At 39.5% G+C, this 18,210-nt stretch overlaps 1 protein-coding gene across 2 annotated transcripts in view; it reads left to right on the top strand.

The window, feature by feature from the left end:
* Nucleotides 1–712: 712 nt before the first annotated feature.
* Enah (ENAH actin regulator) overlaps nt 713–18,210 on the top strand; it is a 139,652-nt gene continuing 122,154 nt past the window's right edge. The window contains exon 1 of one of the 2 annotated variants that reach the window (XM_063237517.1): nt 713–779. In XM_063237517.1, the coding sequence (XP_063093587.1) occupies nt 745–779 (35 nt within the window). In that variant the 5' untranslated portion in view covers nt 713–744. Of the gene's footprint in view, nt 780–1,070; nt 1,349–18,210 lie in introns of those variants that run through there. The other variant, XM_063237518.1, reaches the window with a different exon arrangement.

Here is an 18,210-nt window from a genome sequence, read left to right on the forward strand (position 1 = left end):
GACTTTTCCGGAGAGTTCAATGTGTCTGCATACTTTTTCCAAGAAAGCCTCCACAGCAACTGTTCTCTAATGTGAACAATACTTTTAGTACAATCATTTTTTCACGACAGTGAGTAGTGACTCAAAACAAGGCCCCTAGAGAAGTGGCGACTTCCAGTAGGTTTGCCCATGGGAGGCTACAGTTAAGGGCCTTGCCCTGGCCAGGCTGCAGAGATCCTAGGAAGCTGCAATTAGTCGCGTGGGTGGAAATTAGCATTCTCCCCGCACAGAGGTTAGGACTGAGGGCTCCTGCTTTCCGCTACCTGAGGCCACCCTGGGCTTAGCTACAGCTTCAGCTTGGCATTTCAGAGGCTGCAAGTTCCAAGAAGAAAATAGATGAGACTCTGGAAGCTCTTTAGTTAACTAAGCTCCTCTACTCTTTTATGGGTATCTCAGGCCCTAATCGACCCAGGGAGATCACAACCTCTTCACTGTCACCTTCCCTTCACAGTCACTGCACCTCAAGGCACTTCTTGGATGAAAGGCTCGGTGACAGGAAAGGCGGTAGCCAATTTCCCTAGTCCTCTTTCTTCCCTAGACCCTCTCCAGTTCAAGGTCCTACCAGAGTACTGAATGTGAGTGCAGACACCCGAATCCCACGACTGTGGGTCTCTGCTCCCCCGCCCCTGTTGGCTCTGACGTATACCCCGCGGTGTTCTGCACCCGCCCTGGGTAGAGGCAGCTCCCGGCTGCTGAGGCAGGAGGATGCGGACAGACACATGGGCCTCCCTCGGGTTACGGTAAGAGGCTGCCGCTGAGGGATCGGTACTGGGGCGGGACGCAGCGTGCGCCTGTGTGCGCCCCGCAGTCACGCATCCAACCCCGCATTCCCCCCCGCCGGTCACGCCCCGCCGGTCACGCACCGCCGCCCCCGCCCACGCCTGCGGCAGGCACTGGGCGGAGGAGGCGCGTCGCCCACGGGAGCCCTGGCGGGGGCTGCGGGCGTGCCAAGGACCCCGCAGGCCCCGCCCCGGAGGCGAGCACGGTCCCTGCGCGCCCCGCCCCCGCTCCGGCCCCGCCCCCGCCGGCCCCGCCCCCACTGCACACGGCCTGGCTGCCCGCGGCGCCAGCTCTGAGGAGGACGCGGGCGAGCGGAGGACGCGGCGGAGGCCGGAGGACGTGAACGGGTGCGGAGTGGCGGCGGGTCCCGGGGTTCCCGGGGTCCCCAGGCGCCCGGGCCCCCGCCCCCGGCCCCACCCGGGCTCGCAGCCCCACGCGGACATGGTGTAGCCGTCGCCGCCGCCGCCGCGTCGGACGCCGCCCCCCCGAGTCGCGGCCGAGAAGCCGGGCCCGCCGCCGGCGCCATGAGGTGAGTGGGGCCGGGGCGCGGGGACCGCTTTGTCCGCGGGGCCCCCTTTGTCCGCGGGGCTCGCCACCCGGCACCCCGCCTCGCCCGGCCGGGCCCGACTCAGCTGTCTGGGCTGGGTCCGCGAGCTGCGGCGGGGTCGCGATCCCGCGGGACGTGAAGCGGCGGGCAGGCTGGCAGGGCCTGGGGGTCGTGGGGAAGGGGGGCTTCGGGGGACGAAGGGGCTTGGACCGGCGCGTCGCTCGGCCGCTTGCCCGCCTGCCGATCGAGGTGCAGCAGCCCCCGCTCACCCCGCGGTCCCTGGTTCCTGCGGCAGAGACGTCTCGGCCCAAGCCAAGTGCATGAAGCCGCGGGCCGGGCGGCAGTGGGCTCCTTTGTGTCGGCCGGCCCGGCGGGCGGCCGCGGTGCGTGGCGTGCGGGGCTCGGCCCGGCCCGCTGCGGCTGTGCAGGGCTCCTGAGCGGCACCGACCATTCTGCGCTATCATCCTCCGGCCTGCCCGCGAGGCGACCAACGCGGATAAAGTGCGGTGCCCCACCTCTTTCCCGGAAAGATAGTCTTACTGTGCTTTTGGATTTGAATCTCCTTTGTGTTAAAAGATTAATGGTTAACTGCTGCCGAGACGTTTATAATGTAATACAGTGAGATTTGAGGACTAGAATCCACGGATTGCTTGATTTGACAAGAAAATGTCATGTCATTAGACTTCTTTCTCAACTTAAGTCGTTTCCATTTAAAACTATTTTCATTTCTATCAGAATTAAATCTACTCTTTCTCCTTTTTTAGGTCTTTTTTATGATATAGTTGTGTTTTAATTTAATCTTACTAAGAATTTGAATGATTTTATCCCGAGTCCGAGTTGCTGGGTTTTTTTCGTGATGTCTATAAAATTTTTCGAAGTGCATAGTGACCGCTTTTCTATGGTAATTTCTCACAAGTTACTTTCAAATGTAGTGATCAGGTTAGAAAGTAATTGTGGCATACAAACCAGGAACCATAAATAATCTTTGTAAAATATGACTTGAAAAACTTCAGTTATATATTTGTGTCTATTTTTTAAAGATACCACTGTCCTGAAAACTAAGGAACGGTAAATATACATGTTGCTTCATGTAATGCATATCTTTGATTTCTGCTTCACAGGTTTAATGATGTAGGGTTTTTGCAGACAAGACTGTTACCAAACTTTGACTAAATTTATCTTAACATTGAGAAATGTACAACAGTTGAAAGGAGGTTATTCTAAAGCAGAAACAATCACGAAGCTGTCTAAGTTTGTGAGCCAATAAAAAGACATCCCAAGTTTTGGGCATTCAGTAAAGTCACTATCATATATGGATGTCAGCCTGTCTCAGGAAAATTGTGTCTTCACCTTAAACGTTTCTTTTCTGGTAAAATGTAGTATTAAAAAGTAGTATTTTTAAAGCTTTTTTTGGTGCTGTTTTCCTTATGAGGAATCACATTGTTTTTTAGCACCATAAACATAGAACATGATACCCAGGTCTGAAAAGTTTAAGCTGTCTACAGTAATTCTTTGTGCGCTAATTTTGAGTAATTTAAGAACCGCAAAGAGGATCATCTTTTTCAGTTTAAAAGACAGATTATTTGATAGTGGTTTGTACAATTCTGATGTGTACGTTTATGTAGATCCATTTAAAAGTATGAGGTGAGGTAAAATTTGGGCTGTTTTTTTAAGAAAGGACTTTTCATTAATATTCGTTTAGTCTTCACGATGCTTTCAAATGCTATAGGACATATGTCACTCCTGAAATTCTTTTTTAGTTGTATGAAGGATAATCCTGATATTTCAAAGGCTATCAAGAAATAGGAATGCCAAGGGAGAGATTCCCTATTAAGTTGGTCAGAATTCTGAAAAGGAGAACTATGATGAATATATTGCAGTGTATTTATGATAAGATCTCTCAGATGAGTTAAATTTTAGGAATAGCCTGCTCTTTGAGATTTAATGCAATTGTATACAGAATGTAACTGAATAATACTTTACATTCCTGATACAGTCATACAGCATATCCAGTGCTCCTAAAGAAGAGTATTTAAAAAGTAAAAAAGTATATTATTTATAAAGGATACTATAAGTATTGAGACCAAAAAGCATGGTACTTCTAGTATCCCATCAGAGTTCTTGGTTCTGTTCAGTTTTTCATTTAGGTAGTATTTCATAAGTATACAATGGCAATACAGTGTATGCCTTCTAAGCGCTCATATTTTAAGAAATTGGCTAATTAAGATTTAGTGTAGAATGATAAGCTTGTCTGTAGTCTAGCTAAGAAGAGCTAAGATTGAGGACTGTCATTCTTGTGTCTGTGATAAATAGTCCAGGCTTTCACTAGTTATTCTTGTGTAAAAAAGGCATGATGAAGTTGTGAGGATTTGTCCAAGCCAGATATGAGCTGTGTGACCTTGAGCAAAGCAAGTCATTGCATTGACATATTTTTTAAAAGTAGAGTAAAAATAGAGGCTGATGTGATAATGGAAGATGCTTTGTATGCTTCTAAGCATCATGTAATTATGGCACGCCTCTTGTTCGAGACTTCTTTAAAATTTTTTTAAACGTTTTTTTGGTTTTTTGAAACAAGGTCTTGCTAATGTAGTTCAGGCTAGCCTTAAAGTCAATATATAGTCCAAGATAAGCTTAAAAGCACAGAGATCCTCTTGCCTCAAGCCTCCTCAGTGCTGGGATATGACACCATGTTCTGCATGAGGCTTCTGTTTTAGAATAGTTGGGTAAAATGTTTGGGTAGTTTATTTACTTCTGGACCTTTACTTTATGGATTAAAAGTTACATTGTGCTTCCCTATTCCAAATATACTGGGTTCCTTTTTTTTTTATTGGTACCGGGGATCGAACTTATGACTGCATGCTTGCAAGGCAGGTGCTTATGTTGCTGAGCTAAATTCCCAGCCCAGGTTCCATGTTAATAAGAACTTGATGGCAAAGAGTAATCTTGCTTGGATTTTAAGAGTGTTTGATTGGGATTTGGGTCCCAGAGAGACACTGGGAAGCAGTTCTTGGAATGCTCTCACTTCTGTGATCTAGTCCGGCAGTATGTTGTAAGTGAGGAATTTGCTCTTTAAGTTTCCTTAAGTGTATATGTTCATAGTTTTGGAATTAGTTGTTATTTTGTTGCTTTTATTGATGGTAATAAATGCAATATACATTTTAGATTGTGAAACAGTCAAGGACAGAAGATCCAGGTTATATCCACTGACTTGTTAATTGAGCAAATTGGTAAAATGGCAATAATCCTATTATTTCAGGATTATTCTGTCAGGTGTCAAGTGAAATATCCATGAAAGGATGCAAATAGTATTCTCTCTGTTCCCATGGGTCTTCATTTATACTTGTAGCTGTTGGATGTGTGACTCTCCCACAGAGATTTATTTTAGGAACAGGAACCAAATCTTCAATTTTTTTGAATGTCAGTATTGTATTACAGTTATTTATTGAGTGAATAAATCTTGAAAAGAAGTGTGGATAAGTAGGGGAATTTTACTGATCTTTATATAGTATTCAAGGTTTTGGATATTTTGTTAGCTCAGTTGGAGCAGACAAAATAGGCAGGCATCATTTGGCTAGTCTTGAAGGAGTTACATATGACTTGACTTGTACTATACCTGTGCTTTTCACTGAGCCACATCTGTTTTTGTTTGTTTGTTTTTTGAGGGAGGGCGTTGGCATATAGTTTAGGCTGCCCTTGGACTCACTATGTAGCCCACCCAGGCTGACCTTGAATTTGCAGCTATCCTCTTGTCTCAGCCTCTGGAGCACTGGGATTACAGATCTGTGCAATCACACCCAGCTAGGGCTGCATTTTTATATTCATGGTACCAATAAAATCCTTAATAAACGGTGGTAGTGGTATCTTTATAAATATTTGATGTAGTGATATTTACTTGTAGAATTCCATTTACTAACAAAAACAGTCACTACATTTGGAGTACCTATAATGTTCGAGAACTGCACTAGGTTCTGTAGGATGTAATAGAGTATTTGGCAGATAATAAATGTAATAGAAATATTTAGTAAAACAATACCCAGTATTCTGACTACAGAAATAGATGTAGAGTATGTTTCTTATTCATTGACAAAGCTCAGAAGTGGCCAGAGACTCAGACTTCAGTTTGTCTGATACAAGTCTATTTCTTTGATTTCATCATTAAATTCTGAAGTGAGTGAATGACCATCATACTTTTTAAAAGTTTTTTTGGTCAGTAGCGCATATGTATGTGTGTGTGTGTGTGTGTGTGTGTGTTGTGTGTGTGTTAGATAAGAGTCTTTCTATGCAGTGCAGGCTGTGGCCTTGAACTTACTATGTAGCCCAGGCTAGCTTCTGAGTGCTGGAATTACAGGCATGCGTCATCACACCTGGCAAGAACTCAAATATATTTGAGTAACAGGCATATATATCTCCCTTAGTTTCATGTATTTCTACTCATTCATTGTTGGTCTTGCTTTGATTCTTTTTAGTGCTTGAAATACCAATAAATGTCTCTAGTTTGTGATATTCATAAAGGAAGATACCTATTGGCTCAGGCTGGTGCTGTGACGAAGTCCCATAGACCAAGTGGCTTAAACAATATTTCCTCCTGGCCGCAAAGTGGAAGTCTGAGATCTACTGGCTAGAATGGCTTGGATTGGTGAAGGCTCTGCCTGGTTGCAGAAGACTACCTTCTCTGTGTATTCACTTGGTGGCATGGGAGAAAGGGTCTGGGAAGATTTGCTGGAGGGTTTCTCTGCTTTTCTAAAGCCATCTGTCCTATTAGATTAGGGTCCAGCCTGTATAACTTCATTTAACTTAATTACCTCCTAAAAACCTTTGTCCAGATACGGTCACGTTGTGGCTTAGAACATCAGCATGTAAATGTTAAGAGGACACAATTCCGTATAACAGAAAATTACCTGCATTTCTTGGGTCAGTGTGTATTGATTGCTTTGATGGAAGGTAAACTGTATAATGCTTAAGCAAATCATAAGTTTTGATTTATGTAATTCTGTATGTAGAAATTACTAAAGAAGGTGGGGCAGAGATATGTGATTTATGTTTTCTAGAAGTATCTTTACATCTGAAGCTCCTGTTTTATACTGATTCTAACCAACTTGATATACAGTGTTCCCAGAAAGTGGTGGTGTGAAGCAGTGTGCCTGCTTCCAGGAGCAGCAGGGCAGCTGATATTGAGTCAGATACAGACTTTGAGGCCAATTCTGAGTCTAGGTTCTAGTTTTAATATTTACAAACTGACTGATATTTAAGTAGGTTACAAACTTTTGTGATTTGAGTATCTTCGTAAAATGGAGATAAATTCTCCCTTATAAAGTTGTTGGGAAAATTAAATACTGTAAAGCCATGCCATAACACTTAGCACAAAAAAGGGGCTTGATAAGAATAAATACCTACTTCTCTGAAAGTCTAACACTTCAGGTTTATGTTAACAATGTGAAAAACCACATAAGGTGGTGCAGCTGCTTTAGAAGAGTTTGGCAGTTCCTCAAAACTTTGAACACAGAGTAAGTTTCACTAACAAGAAAAGTGAAAACATGTCCATCCAAAACCTTGTTCGGATATTCATAGGAATGTTATTCATAGTAGGAATGTTATTCATAGTAGACAAAAGTGGAAGCACCCTAAATGTGCCTCAGTGGATAATGAAAATATGGTATATCCATACAATGAACTAATAAAATTTGGCCATAAAAAGGCATGAATTCTCCAGCATGCATGGAAACCATGAAGAGAAGGAATCCAGATCTAACAGGCCACATATGATGTGATTTTCTTTAGATGAGATGTTTAGACAGCACTCTACAGACAGAAGGCAGATGAATAGTGGCTAGGGTGAGGGAAGAATGGGATGTGACGACTGTTACAAGTAACTTGTTAGCCTGAGTGACAGAAGTGTTCTGGAATTAGACAGTGATGATGGTTGACCAACCTTATGTGTATATTAAAAGCTGCTATACTTTATACTTTAAAATGATGAATGTTTTTCTTTGTAAAACGATGAATTTTATGGTGTATGAATTATATCAAGTCTCCTTGCCCCATTCCCATCCATGTTCTTGGATTATTATTTTTCTCTGTTCACTAGACTAAATAATAGCAGAATAATTCTCATTTGGTATTATATTGTTTATGATATTGCTGTCTTTATGCTCTGGGTTAATATTGGCATCTTTATATGTTCTGAAAAACACAGATTGGAGACACACAACCATTGAACCTTTTCTTTGTAGGGAACCAGTAGGTGGGAATGCTTTAGTGGAAACCTAGACAGTGTTGCCTTTTTTGAGGCAGAAGCAAATTTTAGAGCTCTGTGTTTATGCTCAGTCAGTCAGCAGCCACATCTCTAGTAGTCTTGTTGTATATAAAGATGAATAAGGTTACCGATAAATGTGATGAAGCAGATTTATCAGACGATTCATGTGGGTGATGATTTTCTTGAGTCTGTTTACAGTAGTCTCAGATATACCATCTTAATTTTAAGTGAATTGAGTACTTTCCTAATGGTAAAGCCCTTCTAGAAGCTCTGGTCTTGGTAACATCTGATGATGTGAATTCAAAATGTGCTTTAATGTGCTTTGAAAGTACTCTGTCTTCTTTGCTATTGTATTGTATTTGTTGACTTGGTAGGGGAGAAACTTTATAAAGAACCCTAGAACATAAGTAAAATAAAATAAATAGCTCTAGGTCAAATCACAGAGGAATCCATATTGCCTGTTCTACAGGTCAATGAAGGGAGATTTCTGTGCAGATCTTATAATTATTTGACTGTTTAGTTTTATAATCCCGTGCTGTCTTTCTCTCTTTTCCCTCAAATTCTCATCTGATGTTTGACTGGTATTATAAGCAAAGGTATGACTATTCAGCTTTTAATAGTTTAAGATTTATGAATATTGGGGCTGGAGATTTAGCTCAGTGGCATAAACGCCTGCCTTGTAAGCAGGCAGTCATGGGTTCGATCCCCAGTACCAATAAAAAGGAAAAAGACAAAAAAAAAAAAAAGATTTATGAATATTGGTGTTCTTTTAAGACTTGTTTGTTTATAGTTTTGTTAGTCTTTGCATTTGCAGTGTTTTAAGTGTACCTATTTCTATTGTCAATTAAGTATCTGATCATTGGTTTTTTTAAATTATTTTTTCTTTCATTATAAAGTCTGATTTTTGAAGCAGTGTCTGAGTGACCCACACTGGCCTCAGACTTGATTCTCTTGCCCCAGCCTCCTTAGTAGCTACAGTTGAAGGTATAAGCAATCATTATGGCTGATTTATTGTTTTTGTCATTATAAAATCATTGCTGTGGAGCGTGGTGCACAACTGTAACTCCCAATCCTTGGAGGCGGAGGCAGGTGGATCACAAGTTTGAGGCCTGCTTGGGCAACTTAATGACTTAGTAAGGCCCTGGGGTCGGGGGTAGGGAGAAAGGTAGGAATGCGGGTACAGATGCCCTGGGTTAAATCCCTGGCTCCCCAGCAAAAGTGAAAAACTAAAAAATATTGCTTTAAACCTCTTTGCGTTTGCGTATCTGATTGTATTTTAGGATAAAGTTCTTGAAATAAAATCAAGAAGTAATAGTTCTTTCTTTTCTTTCTCTCACTTTTTTTTGTCTTTTTCATTTTTATCGGTACCGGGGATCGAACTCATGACCACCTGCTTGCAAGGCAGGTGCTTATGCCGCTGAGCTAATCCCCAGCCCGTTCTCTCGCTTTTCTGTATTTAGTTGGTATCCTTTCCAGTCATCTTGTCTGAGTACTTTTTAAGTCTAGACCACCTTTAACTTTTATCTGAAAGGGCAGTCTTTCCTCTTTTCCATTCTTATCCCCATTCTCCCATGATCAGGCAGAATAATCTCAAAATGAGACCCAGACTTTGTTATTCCCCTCCTAAAATGTTCAGCATCTTATTCTTGAAATAAAAGCCAAGTTACTTTTTGCCAGTCTGATGGGAAAAAGTGTTAACTGTTTAAATTTGTATTTTTGGTTTTGGATATTTCTATTTTTATGTGAATATTTATGTGCTAGTTCCCAATGGGATATTTCATTTTTAGTATATGTACTGCTGAAGTAAGCCCGGATGTTTCATTTTTTAATACAGTGATTTATAATACTTTATCTTAAGGATATCAGTCCCCCCCACCCCCCACTTTGTTTTGGGACAAGATTTCCCTATGCAGTTCAGGCTGGCCTCATACTCACTGTAGCCGGGACTGGCCTCGAACTCATAATGATCCTCCTCCCTCAGCCTCCTGAGTGCTGAGGTTACAGGTACATGCCACCTCACCTGGCCAGGATATTAGCCTTTTATAGTATATCTATATATTGTATCAGTTCTGTAGTACTACTTAATAAACCAACTCCAAACTGGTAAAATATGTACAGGTTGGCTGGACAGTGCTTCTGTTTCTACCTGAACTTGTGTGTTTTCATTTACTTGGCTGGTCCTGTGTCATCCTCACCCAGCTGCCTTGGGGAGAGCGCGTCCACCAGGATGCACGCTACCCCACCCCTCAAGCAAGTCATGAAGTCTTGCAAGGGTCGGTGTGAGAGCAGACAACACAAGACATATCAAGAGAAATGATCTACTATGGGGAGTGATTTAAAATTTACATATATCTTCTGAGTTTATGTATCTTTGAATATGTATATCACTCGAGTTCGAGGCCAGCCTGAGCTACATAGAGAAACCCTTTCTCAAAGCAAAGAAAATGGAAGAGGGGGGAGGTTAATATACTTAAGATGAAGCATTATAAAAACACTATATTAATAGCTTTTGCTTTTGTTTTGGTACAGAAATTTTAAAATTTCTTATCAAATTTGTAAGTCTACCACTGGCACTATGCCTTTCTTACCCTAAAGTTATATAGTTTCACCTATATTTTTTTTTAAAGAGAATAAAACCAAGCAAAACAAAACAGAATAAAGCCAATCAAAACAAACCAGTGCAAGTGACACAGGACTTGAAAACAATAGGAAATCAACAGTGGTTACCATAATGCCTCTTGTTGTATTCAAAATAGCTGTAGATACCTTCAGACATAGTAAAAAACCAAACAAAACAGAACAGAATAGAACCAGTAAAAAAACAATGAGTGCAATAAAAGACTTCAAAACAAGATAATAGTAAATGCAAAATGGCTACCATAATATAGCTTGTTATCTTTCAGATAGCTACCCACGCCAACAGACATACTAAAAGTCAAACAAAACAAAACAGAATAAAACCCAATCCAACAAAACAATGAAAATGATACAGGATTTAAAAACAAGATAACAGGGTATTAACAGTGACTAATACCTTCAGAAGGAGAGTCCCCCATAGATACTATGTTGCGTATTTATTATCTTCCAAATAGATAATCAGACTACTGGCTTTAGACCTGCAAAGTCAGTGAAATTCTGAATACTACAAGCATTAAATTGTATTTTACCTCAATAGCAATCATCACAGCCTGTGTTTCTCCAGATCAGCCGGTCACTTATGGTGGAGTAAGAGGTTGGCTCTTCTTGTTTTTAAGGCTGCATATCAGAAGAGGCTAGCATCTGGCAGTCCCTACAGTGGCCCACATGTGGCACTGATTTGCAGGGAGGGCTTGCTTCTTGGTGACTTCTCTCCCCAGCCCCCCAGTCTGCAAATGGCACTGACTCATGAGAAAAGGCTGGCATCTTACTCTCCCCAACAGCGGCCCACACATGGTGCTGGTTTGCAGGAGGGCCTTGCTTCTTGGTGACTTCTTCGCCTACATTTTTTACCATTACTTTATGGTTTCATGTATAATTTAAGTCATCTGAAATTAATCTTCCTGCAAAATGAAACGTTAATATCTAAATAAATATTAATCATTGCTAGCATAATTTATTGAACAATCCCTTCTTTGTCACTAATTTTGAAATACGTGTTATATAGTAAATTTTTACTTAGTTCCCTTTGGGACTTATTACTACTTAATTGTGTACCAGTGCATTTTAAAATTAAAAGCAATACGCGGGCCAGGAGGAGAACAGAGCTCCAGAGATCCGCCCATGGAGGGACTCAGGCAGCTTATTCACCCGCCCTCTTGGTAAGCACCTGCAGCTTGGGCCTGGAGAAGAACCATTACCTGTGAGCCTACTGCCAGGCGAGTTGAAAATCAAGCACCCTTCTCCCACCTGCCTCCTTCCCCCTTAGTTACTGGGGATAGATGTTTCAACATCTCTTGGGAGGATGACCATATGCAGTATAGCAAATATGGGGGATTTCCTTCTATCTTCTAATTGAAGGCATAGGTTGTTTTCACTGTTTTGTTATGTTTCTTTTGCTGTATTAAGTATTCTCAATTGGTTTTACAATGCTCTTATTTTTGGTTTGATTTTACAATACGTAATTGACTGGACAGCTATTGTTAAGTTAAAGAGATATACCATAGTACTAATTACTACTATCCCAGTATTCTACTGTGAAATCCTGTACCAATTTCACTGCATTGTCTCGGTTGGCTTTGTTCTGTTTTGAGCTGTTGCATTTTTACTTCTTTCAAAATTTAAAAAAAAATACATGTTAAGACGCATGCATGTAGAATCTATTAACAGTTTATGAGAACTGATCTTATGACAATTGATGAAATGAACAGATACTTTGAAGAAAAGGGGACACTAAAATAGCCAGTGCTGATCCTGGAGTGTCATAATGTGAAACCCAGCAATAATGTTATTCTTTGTTCAGAGTGATATTAACCTGCTTGGGTTTATTCAAAGTCAACATAATTGAAGATATGGGTAACTGCATATATGTTTAAGTGTATAGGATTGATAACCATATTTCTAAGGTTTTGTTGGATAGTTGAACACAATTGGTTGCAATCTCACTGTTTGAATCCCCATTTTATATGCTCCACTTTAGTATCTTGAATAACTATTTGTAAGAAGACAATCTGTAATCATCAACTAATGATTTCTTACCGTTTATTTTTTCTTTGAAATTATGTATTATTATTTCTACCCGTTTTCTGGTTTTTTTAGTCTTTCTTTAAATTCAGTTTTAAAAAGAAAACATTACAGTACCCAGTGCTGATCACGGAGTGTCATGATGTGAAATCCAGCAATACTATTATTCTTTGTTCAGAATAATTTTAACCTGCTTTAGTTTGTTTAATCTAAACATAAATGAAGATATGAATAACAGCATGTATGTTTAATTGTATAGGATTGACAACCATGTTACCAAGTTTTTGTTGGACAGTTGATTAGAACTTTTGCAGTCTCTCTGAATTCCCACTTTACATGTTCCATTTTTGTACCTTGAACAACTATTTGTAAAACGACAACATCAACTAGTGATTTCTTACTTTTTTTTCTCTGAACGTATGTACTATCTACCTATTTTCTGTTTTGTTTAATCTTTCTTTAAATAAAAATAAAGATTAAAAGCAATAAAAATGAAATAAAACTTATCCTCTAACCTGTTTGAAGTTAAATTAGAATTATGTTAAATTAGTGAATTAATATGATTAGGGAAGAGAATTGATCTTTTAATAGTACTGAGTTTTTCAGGTGAGGTTCCACTTCACCCCAGAAGGAATGGCTAGTATCATGGAATCAACCAATAATAAATGCTGGAGGGGCTGTGGGGAAAAAGGAACCCTTCTCTACTATTGGTGGGAATGCAGACTGTGGAACCACAACGTGGAAATTAGTGTGGAGATGCCTCAAAAATCTAGGATTGGAGGTCTCATTCAACCCAGCTATTCCCCTTCTGAGTATCTTCCCAAAAGAATTAAAAACATCATACCACAGTGATATATGTGTACTCATGTTTATAGCAGCACAGTTTATAATAGCCAGATTGAGGGAGAGAAAATGATGGCTTGATAAGGGGCTGAATTGAGAGCCTCTGCGGGGAAGGCAGCTCAGATGCTAGAATTTGACACCATGGAGAGGGCCAGAAAATTGGAGGATGATTTTTATTAAACCAGGAGGAAACCGAAGGGAAAAATGTAAGTAGGAATAGGAGGGAAAAGCGTGGGTGGAGGGCTGTACCCCGACGCACCCATTCCGCGCTGTGCTGGGCGTGCCTTGGAGTAAGACGATCCAAAGTCACAGCAAAGCTGCAGCTGCTGAGAACGGGAGTCTTATGAGGGAGAGCAGCAAAAACTCAACTCAGCACACTTCAGAAAGGCCCTAAGCAATACAGAGAGGGCCAGAGACCCCCAGGACACACACATCTGAAAGAAACCAGAGACATGGCAGATAGAAAAAAAAAAAAAAACCCCTCCAGCCACTGACCCTGGGAAAATAAGCCCAGGAGAGGTAAATACAGAAGAGAACCAGTGCAGTAATCATGCAGTATTAGACACAGCATCAGTGGAGATAAAGAAATAACTTCGTGACCTCATAGACGAATTTAAAGCTGTACTTCTGATCCAAGTGAGGCAAGATATAAAAAGATAATTGGGGCTGGGGATTTAGCTCAGCGGCATAAGCGCCTGCCTTGTAAGTAGGCAGTCGTGAGTTCGATCCCTGGTACCGATAAAAAGGAAAAAGGCAAAAAAAATTAAAGATATGATAAGCCCCTCCCAAGAGAACACAAATGGAAGAACTAAAGAACTCAGAAAAGGAAGAGAAACCTTTCATGAAGAGTGTAAACAAAATCTAGAATACATGAAACAGATCCAAAGAGATTACCAGGAAGCTGAAAACTCCATTGAAAGCTGGCAAAACGCCTTGACAGAAACTAAAGTTAGCCTTTCGAAACTTGGAGATGTATGATTTGTGATCGTGAAAGAAAAGATCTCTTAAAACAAGGAACCAGGAAGAAACAATTCAAAGGCTAGAAGATGACAAGAGGATTTATAACTTAAGAATAAAAAACATAAACGAAGAAGCACGAGTAACCACAAATGAACTACAAAGAATATTCACAGATATAATTAAGGAAAACTTACCAAACATAGGAAAAAGAAATGAAATCCAGATAAATGAGGCATAGAGAACTCCAGCCACCTACAACCAAAACAGATCTACATCCAGACATATAATAATCAAGACACCAGAAATCCACAAGAACAGAATATTAAAAGCGGCCAGAGAAAAGAAGTAGATCACCTACAAAGGACAAATCATCAAAATAATGACAGACTTATCAACACAAACTCTCAAATTGAGAAGAGCCTGGGGGGAAATAATCCAAGCCCTAAAAAAAAATAACTTCCAACCAAGGCTGATGTACCCAGAAAAACTCTTTCAGAATTAATGGAGAAACAAGCTATTTCCAAGACAAGGAGGAACTGTGGGAGTTCATGGCCACCAACCCAACCCTACAAAAAATACTAAAGGACATTCCAGAGAGAGAGGAAAAAATACCAAGATTCCAGCAACAGTGGCAGAGAGGCCTCAATGAATGGGGCAGACAGTGGAATGAAGGAGTAAAGTGGACAAATAATAGAAGAATAGAATAGAGATGAGGCAGAGATGGTAAGCTATAATTTTTAATATAGATAGCCTTGATACACTAACAAAAAAGAAACACAGGCAGAGCAGATTAGGAGACAGGATCCTTCGAGATGCTCTGAATAGGAAATACACTCAACCTGAAAGAGGGTTAGTAAACTGAAAGTCAAAGATGAGAAAACAATGCTATATGTGACAAGAAACCAGAGAGAAATAGGGACAACCTTGTCCAGCAGCCGCAGATAGGTTGGAAAGTTATGACACTTATGTGCAGTGTAGAACTACACAGCTCGAAGGAAGGAAAACCTTTGTAGCTTTAGTAAGTAAAAGAGTACAGCTCAAGATTAAGCTCAGGGATAAAAAGGTTCAGCAACACTCAGATAACAGGTTGACACTCTAGTCTAAAAACTATAGGAGCTAGTGGGACCCAAAATATACAAAGCATCCTGAGAAGGGGAAAGATGAGGGACTGCCTAAAAAAGGAAGGCAGAAGACATTGTTATAAGTGTATCAGAATTTAAAAGCCACAGTAGTCTTATCTCTCTGTTTAGTTTGATTATATTTTGTTCTGGTTTGTCTACTGATACGAGATTTGAGGGCACAGATAGCTAACCCAAAAATAACAGGTTATACCACGGTAACTATCCTTAATTTCTTACTAACTTAAAACTGAAACCCTGTATTACTTACGTTGTGTTACTATGACTGATCTTATTTGAAGCTGGTTTGTTAGACCACTGTTTTTCCTTGACTGATTTTATTCAAATTTGATATGCTTGATAGTATCAAGTCTAAGAGTAGAGATGACTACTCTGAAGATGACAAGATGTAAAAGATATCCATTCCAGTTTTGATTATTAACTGCTTTCAAGTCCTACAATGTCTCCAAAGATGTGTTTTTATAAAAATAGCTATATTAGGGGCTGGGGATTTAGCTCAGTGGCATAAGCACCTGCCTTGCAAGCAGGCGATTGTGAGTTCGATCCCCGGTACCGATAAAAAGGAAAAAGACAAAAAAAAAATAGCTATATTATAAAAATAGCCTGATGATTCGGACAGTTCTATTGAAAATAACAAAAGAAAGCATAGTAACTACTGTAGATCACCTAGTATTGTGGTCTTATATGTCTTTGTCATTTCATGTTTTTCTAGGAATTTGTTTTGTTGTCTTGTTTTGATCTGTTTTTCCCTAAAATACAGATTCACACACAGAATTCCTAAACTAATTATGGGAACAGATTATATAATGCACGATGTAATGAACAGATACTGTGAAGAAGAAGAGACACTACGAAATCCAATGCAAATTCTGTAGCATTATGATATAAAATCTAGCAATACTATTATTCACTGTTCAGAGTGATATTAGTCTAGTCTTTATGTTCAATTTCAGCATACATAAAAATAAAGACAGCTACTTCGAAGACAATGAGAGACATTATGGTAGTCATTATTGACTTCCCCAAAATCAGATCTTGAAGACCTAAAAAGCCTTCATCATCCTGTAATGACTTGATTAGTTCTATAATGTTCAGTATGTATTCAGTGTGTGTGAAGATGGGGACAACTATTTGGAAGAAAACTAGAGACAATAAGATAGACAGTGAAGCTCTCCAGTGGACTTGCTTAGAAATTTGTGCTTTTTAAAAATTGTTTCCTTATGACCTGTTTTGTTCTGTTTTAACATGTTTAATCTTACCCTCTTTAAGATAAAAAACAAGTGTGTAGGACTGATAACCATATTACTGAGTTTTTGTTGGATCATTGAGGAGAACTGTTTGCAGTGTCAGTATTTGAATATCACTTTGTGTGCTTTAATTTTGTAACTTGAACAACTATTTCTAAGATGACAATATGTAACTTATCAACTAGTGATTTCTTACTGTTTATTTTTCTGAAATTCTGTATTATTTCTACCCTTTTTTCTTTTTTTTTTTTCTCTTCAAATATAATAGATCTTGGAAACAACCTACATGTCCATCAACTGAGAGATGGATAAAAAAGACGTGGCATTTTTATACAATGGAGTACTACTTAGCCATAAAGAATGATAAATTGGAGACTTTTATAGGTAAATGGATGCACCTTGAGAACATACTCATTAGTGAAATAAATAAGACATGTGTAAACATTGTATTGTTTCATTAGTGTGACAGGCTGAAAGAAAAAGCTTGTATATGTGTTTGTATGTGTATAGAAAAATAGTTAAGATATTTGTACTATTGATTTCTCTTGAGTTCGCTGAAGAGGAACTGGTATTGTTTGGACAGTTGAAGACAGATGTCTTGTGCCCAGGGTGAATGATTTGGGGGTGACAGTGCACAATGTATGTACCATTGTTACCCCTAATTGATGTGCTTTGAAATTTTATTGTAGTTTTTCCTTTTTGTTCTCTTTATGTTTGAATAAAATGGTTTTTAAAAAATAGTACTGGGTTTTTTGTCTTTAGTAAAGTGCAACAGAAAATTAGTTTGTAGTTTAATAGGTTTGGCATTTTATTTTTAAAAATTGGTAAATGTTTAAAGTTAGATGTATAATTTTTTTGTCTTTTTCATTTTTATCTGTACCTGGGATAGATGTATAATTTTTATATGTAAAAGTTTATTTTATATTTTGTGTTCTAATTTTTTGTTTGTATTTTTATTTAAGTCATAAATCTTGTGTTGCAATTAACTTTGCTAATGGACTTAATTCCAGTATTGGTATTCACATTCTCGTTTTCTTAGAGTTTTAAAAAATATAATAGCTAACAGTTATTTTATACTCACTGCCTTAAAGTTTTACATGTGTGAACACATTTGATAAGCCTCCAACAGCTTATAGGTAGGAACTATTATTGCCTGAGTTTTATAGATGAAGAAATGGTAGCAGGGATTGTTAAGCCACTTGCTCAGGGTACCCAGCTGGTAAACAGTGGACCTGGTTTCCTTCTCAGATTCATTCTGGACCTGATGGTTTTAATCATAAGCTCTTGAGTCTGTAATAACTAAGCTACAAGTTGATGTTTGAGTGAATAATTCATTTTTTCCATGTGATTTTATAGATAAGGGATTTTTATTTTCTGAAGATAATTGATGTAAGAACATGAATTAATCTAGAATATGGTATTTAAAAGATGATGCAGACATTTCTTTTTTTTTTTTTAATCTTCTTGAGATAGGGTCTCGCTATGCAGTTGAGGATGGCCTTGTGCTCACTTTGTAGCCTAGGCTGGTCTTGAACTTCCAATGATTCTCTTGCCTTAGCCTCCCAAGTGCTAGAATTATAGGCGTGTGCCACCACTCCTGGCCAGACACTTTTTATTTAGTGACTGAGTTCCATTCTCTGACTAGATCATTCAATGTATTGGTCAATAAATAAGAACTTGTATTACAGCACGTACATTACAATATACAGAAAGAGGAATGATCAAAGGAAACTCTAATGTGGT

This window comes from Cavia porcellus, unplaced genomic scaffold, assembly GCF_034190915.1.
Source record: "Cavia porcellus strain 051 isolate PalLab524CR breed Dunkin Hartley unplaced genomic scaffold, mCavPor4.1 scaffold_26, whole genome shotgun sequence".
Taxonomy (NCBI): Eukaryota; Metazoa; Chordata; class Mammalia; order Rodentia; family Caviidae; genus Cavia; species Cavia porcellus.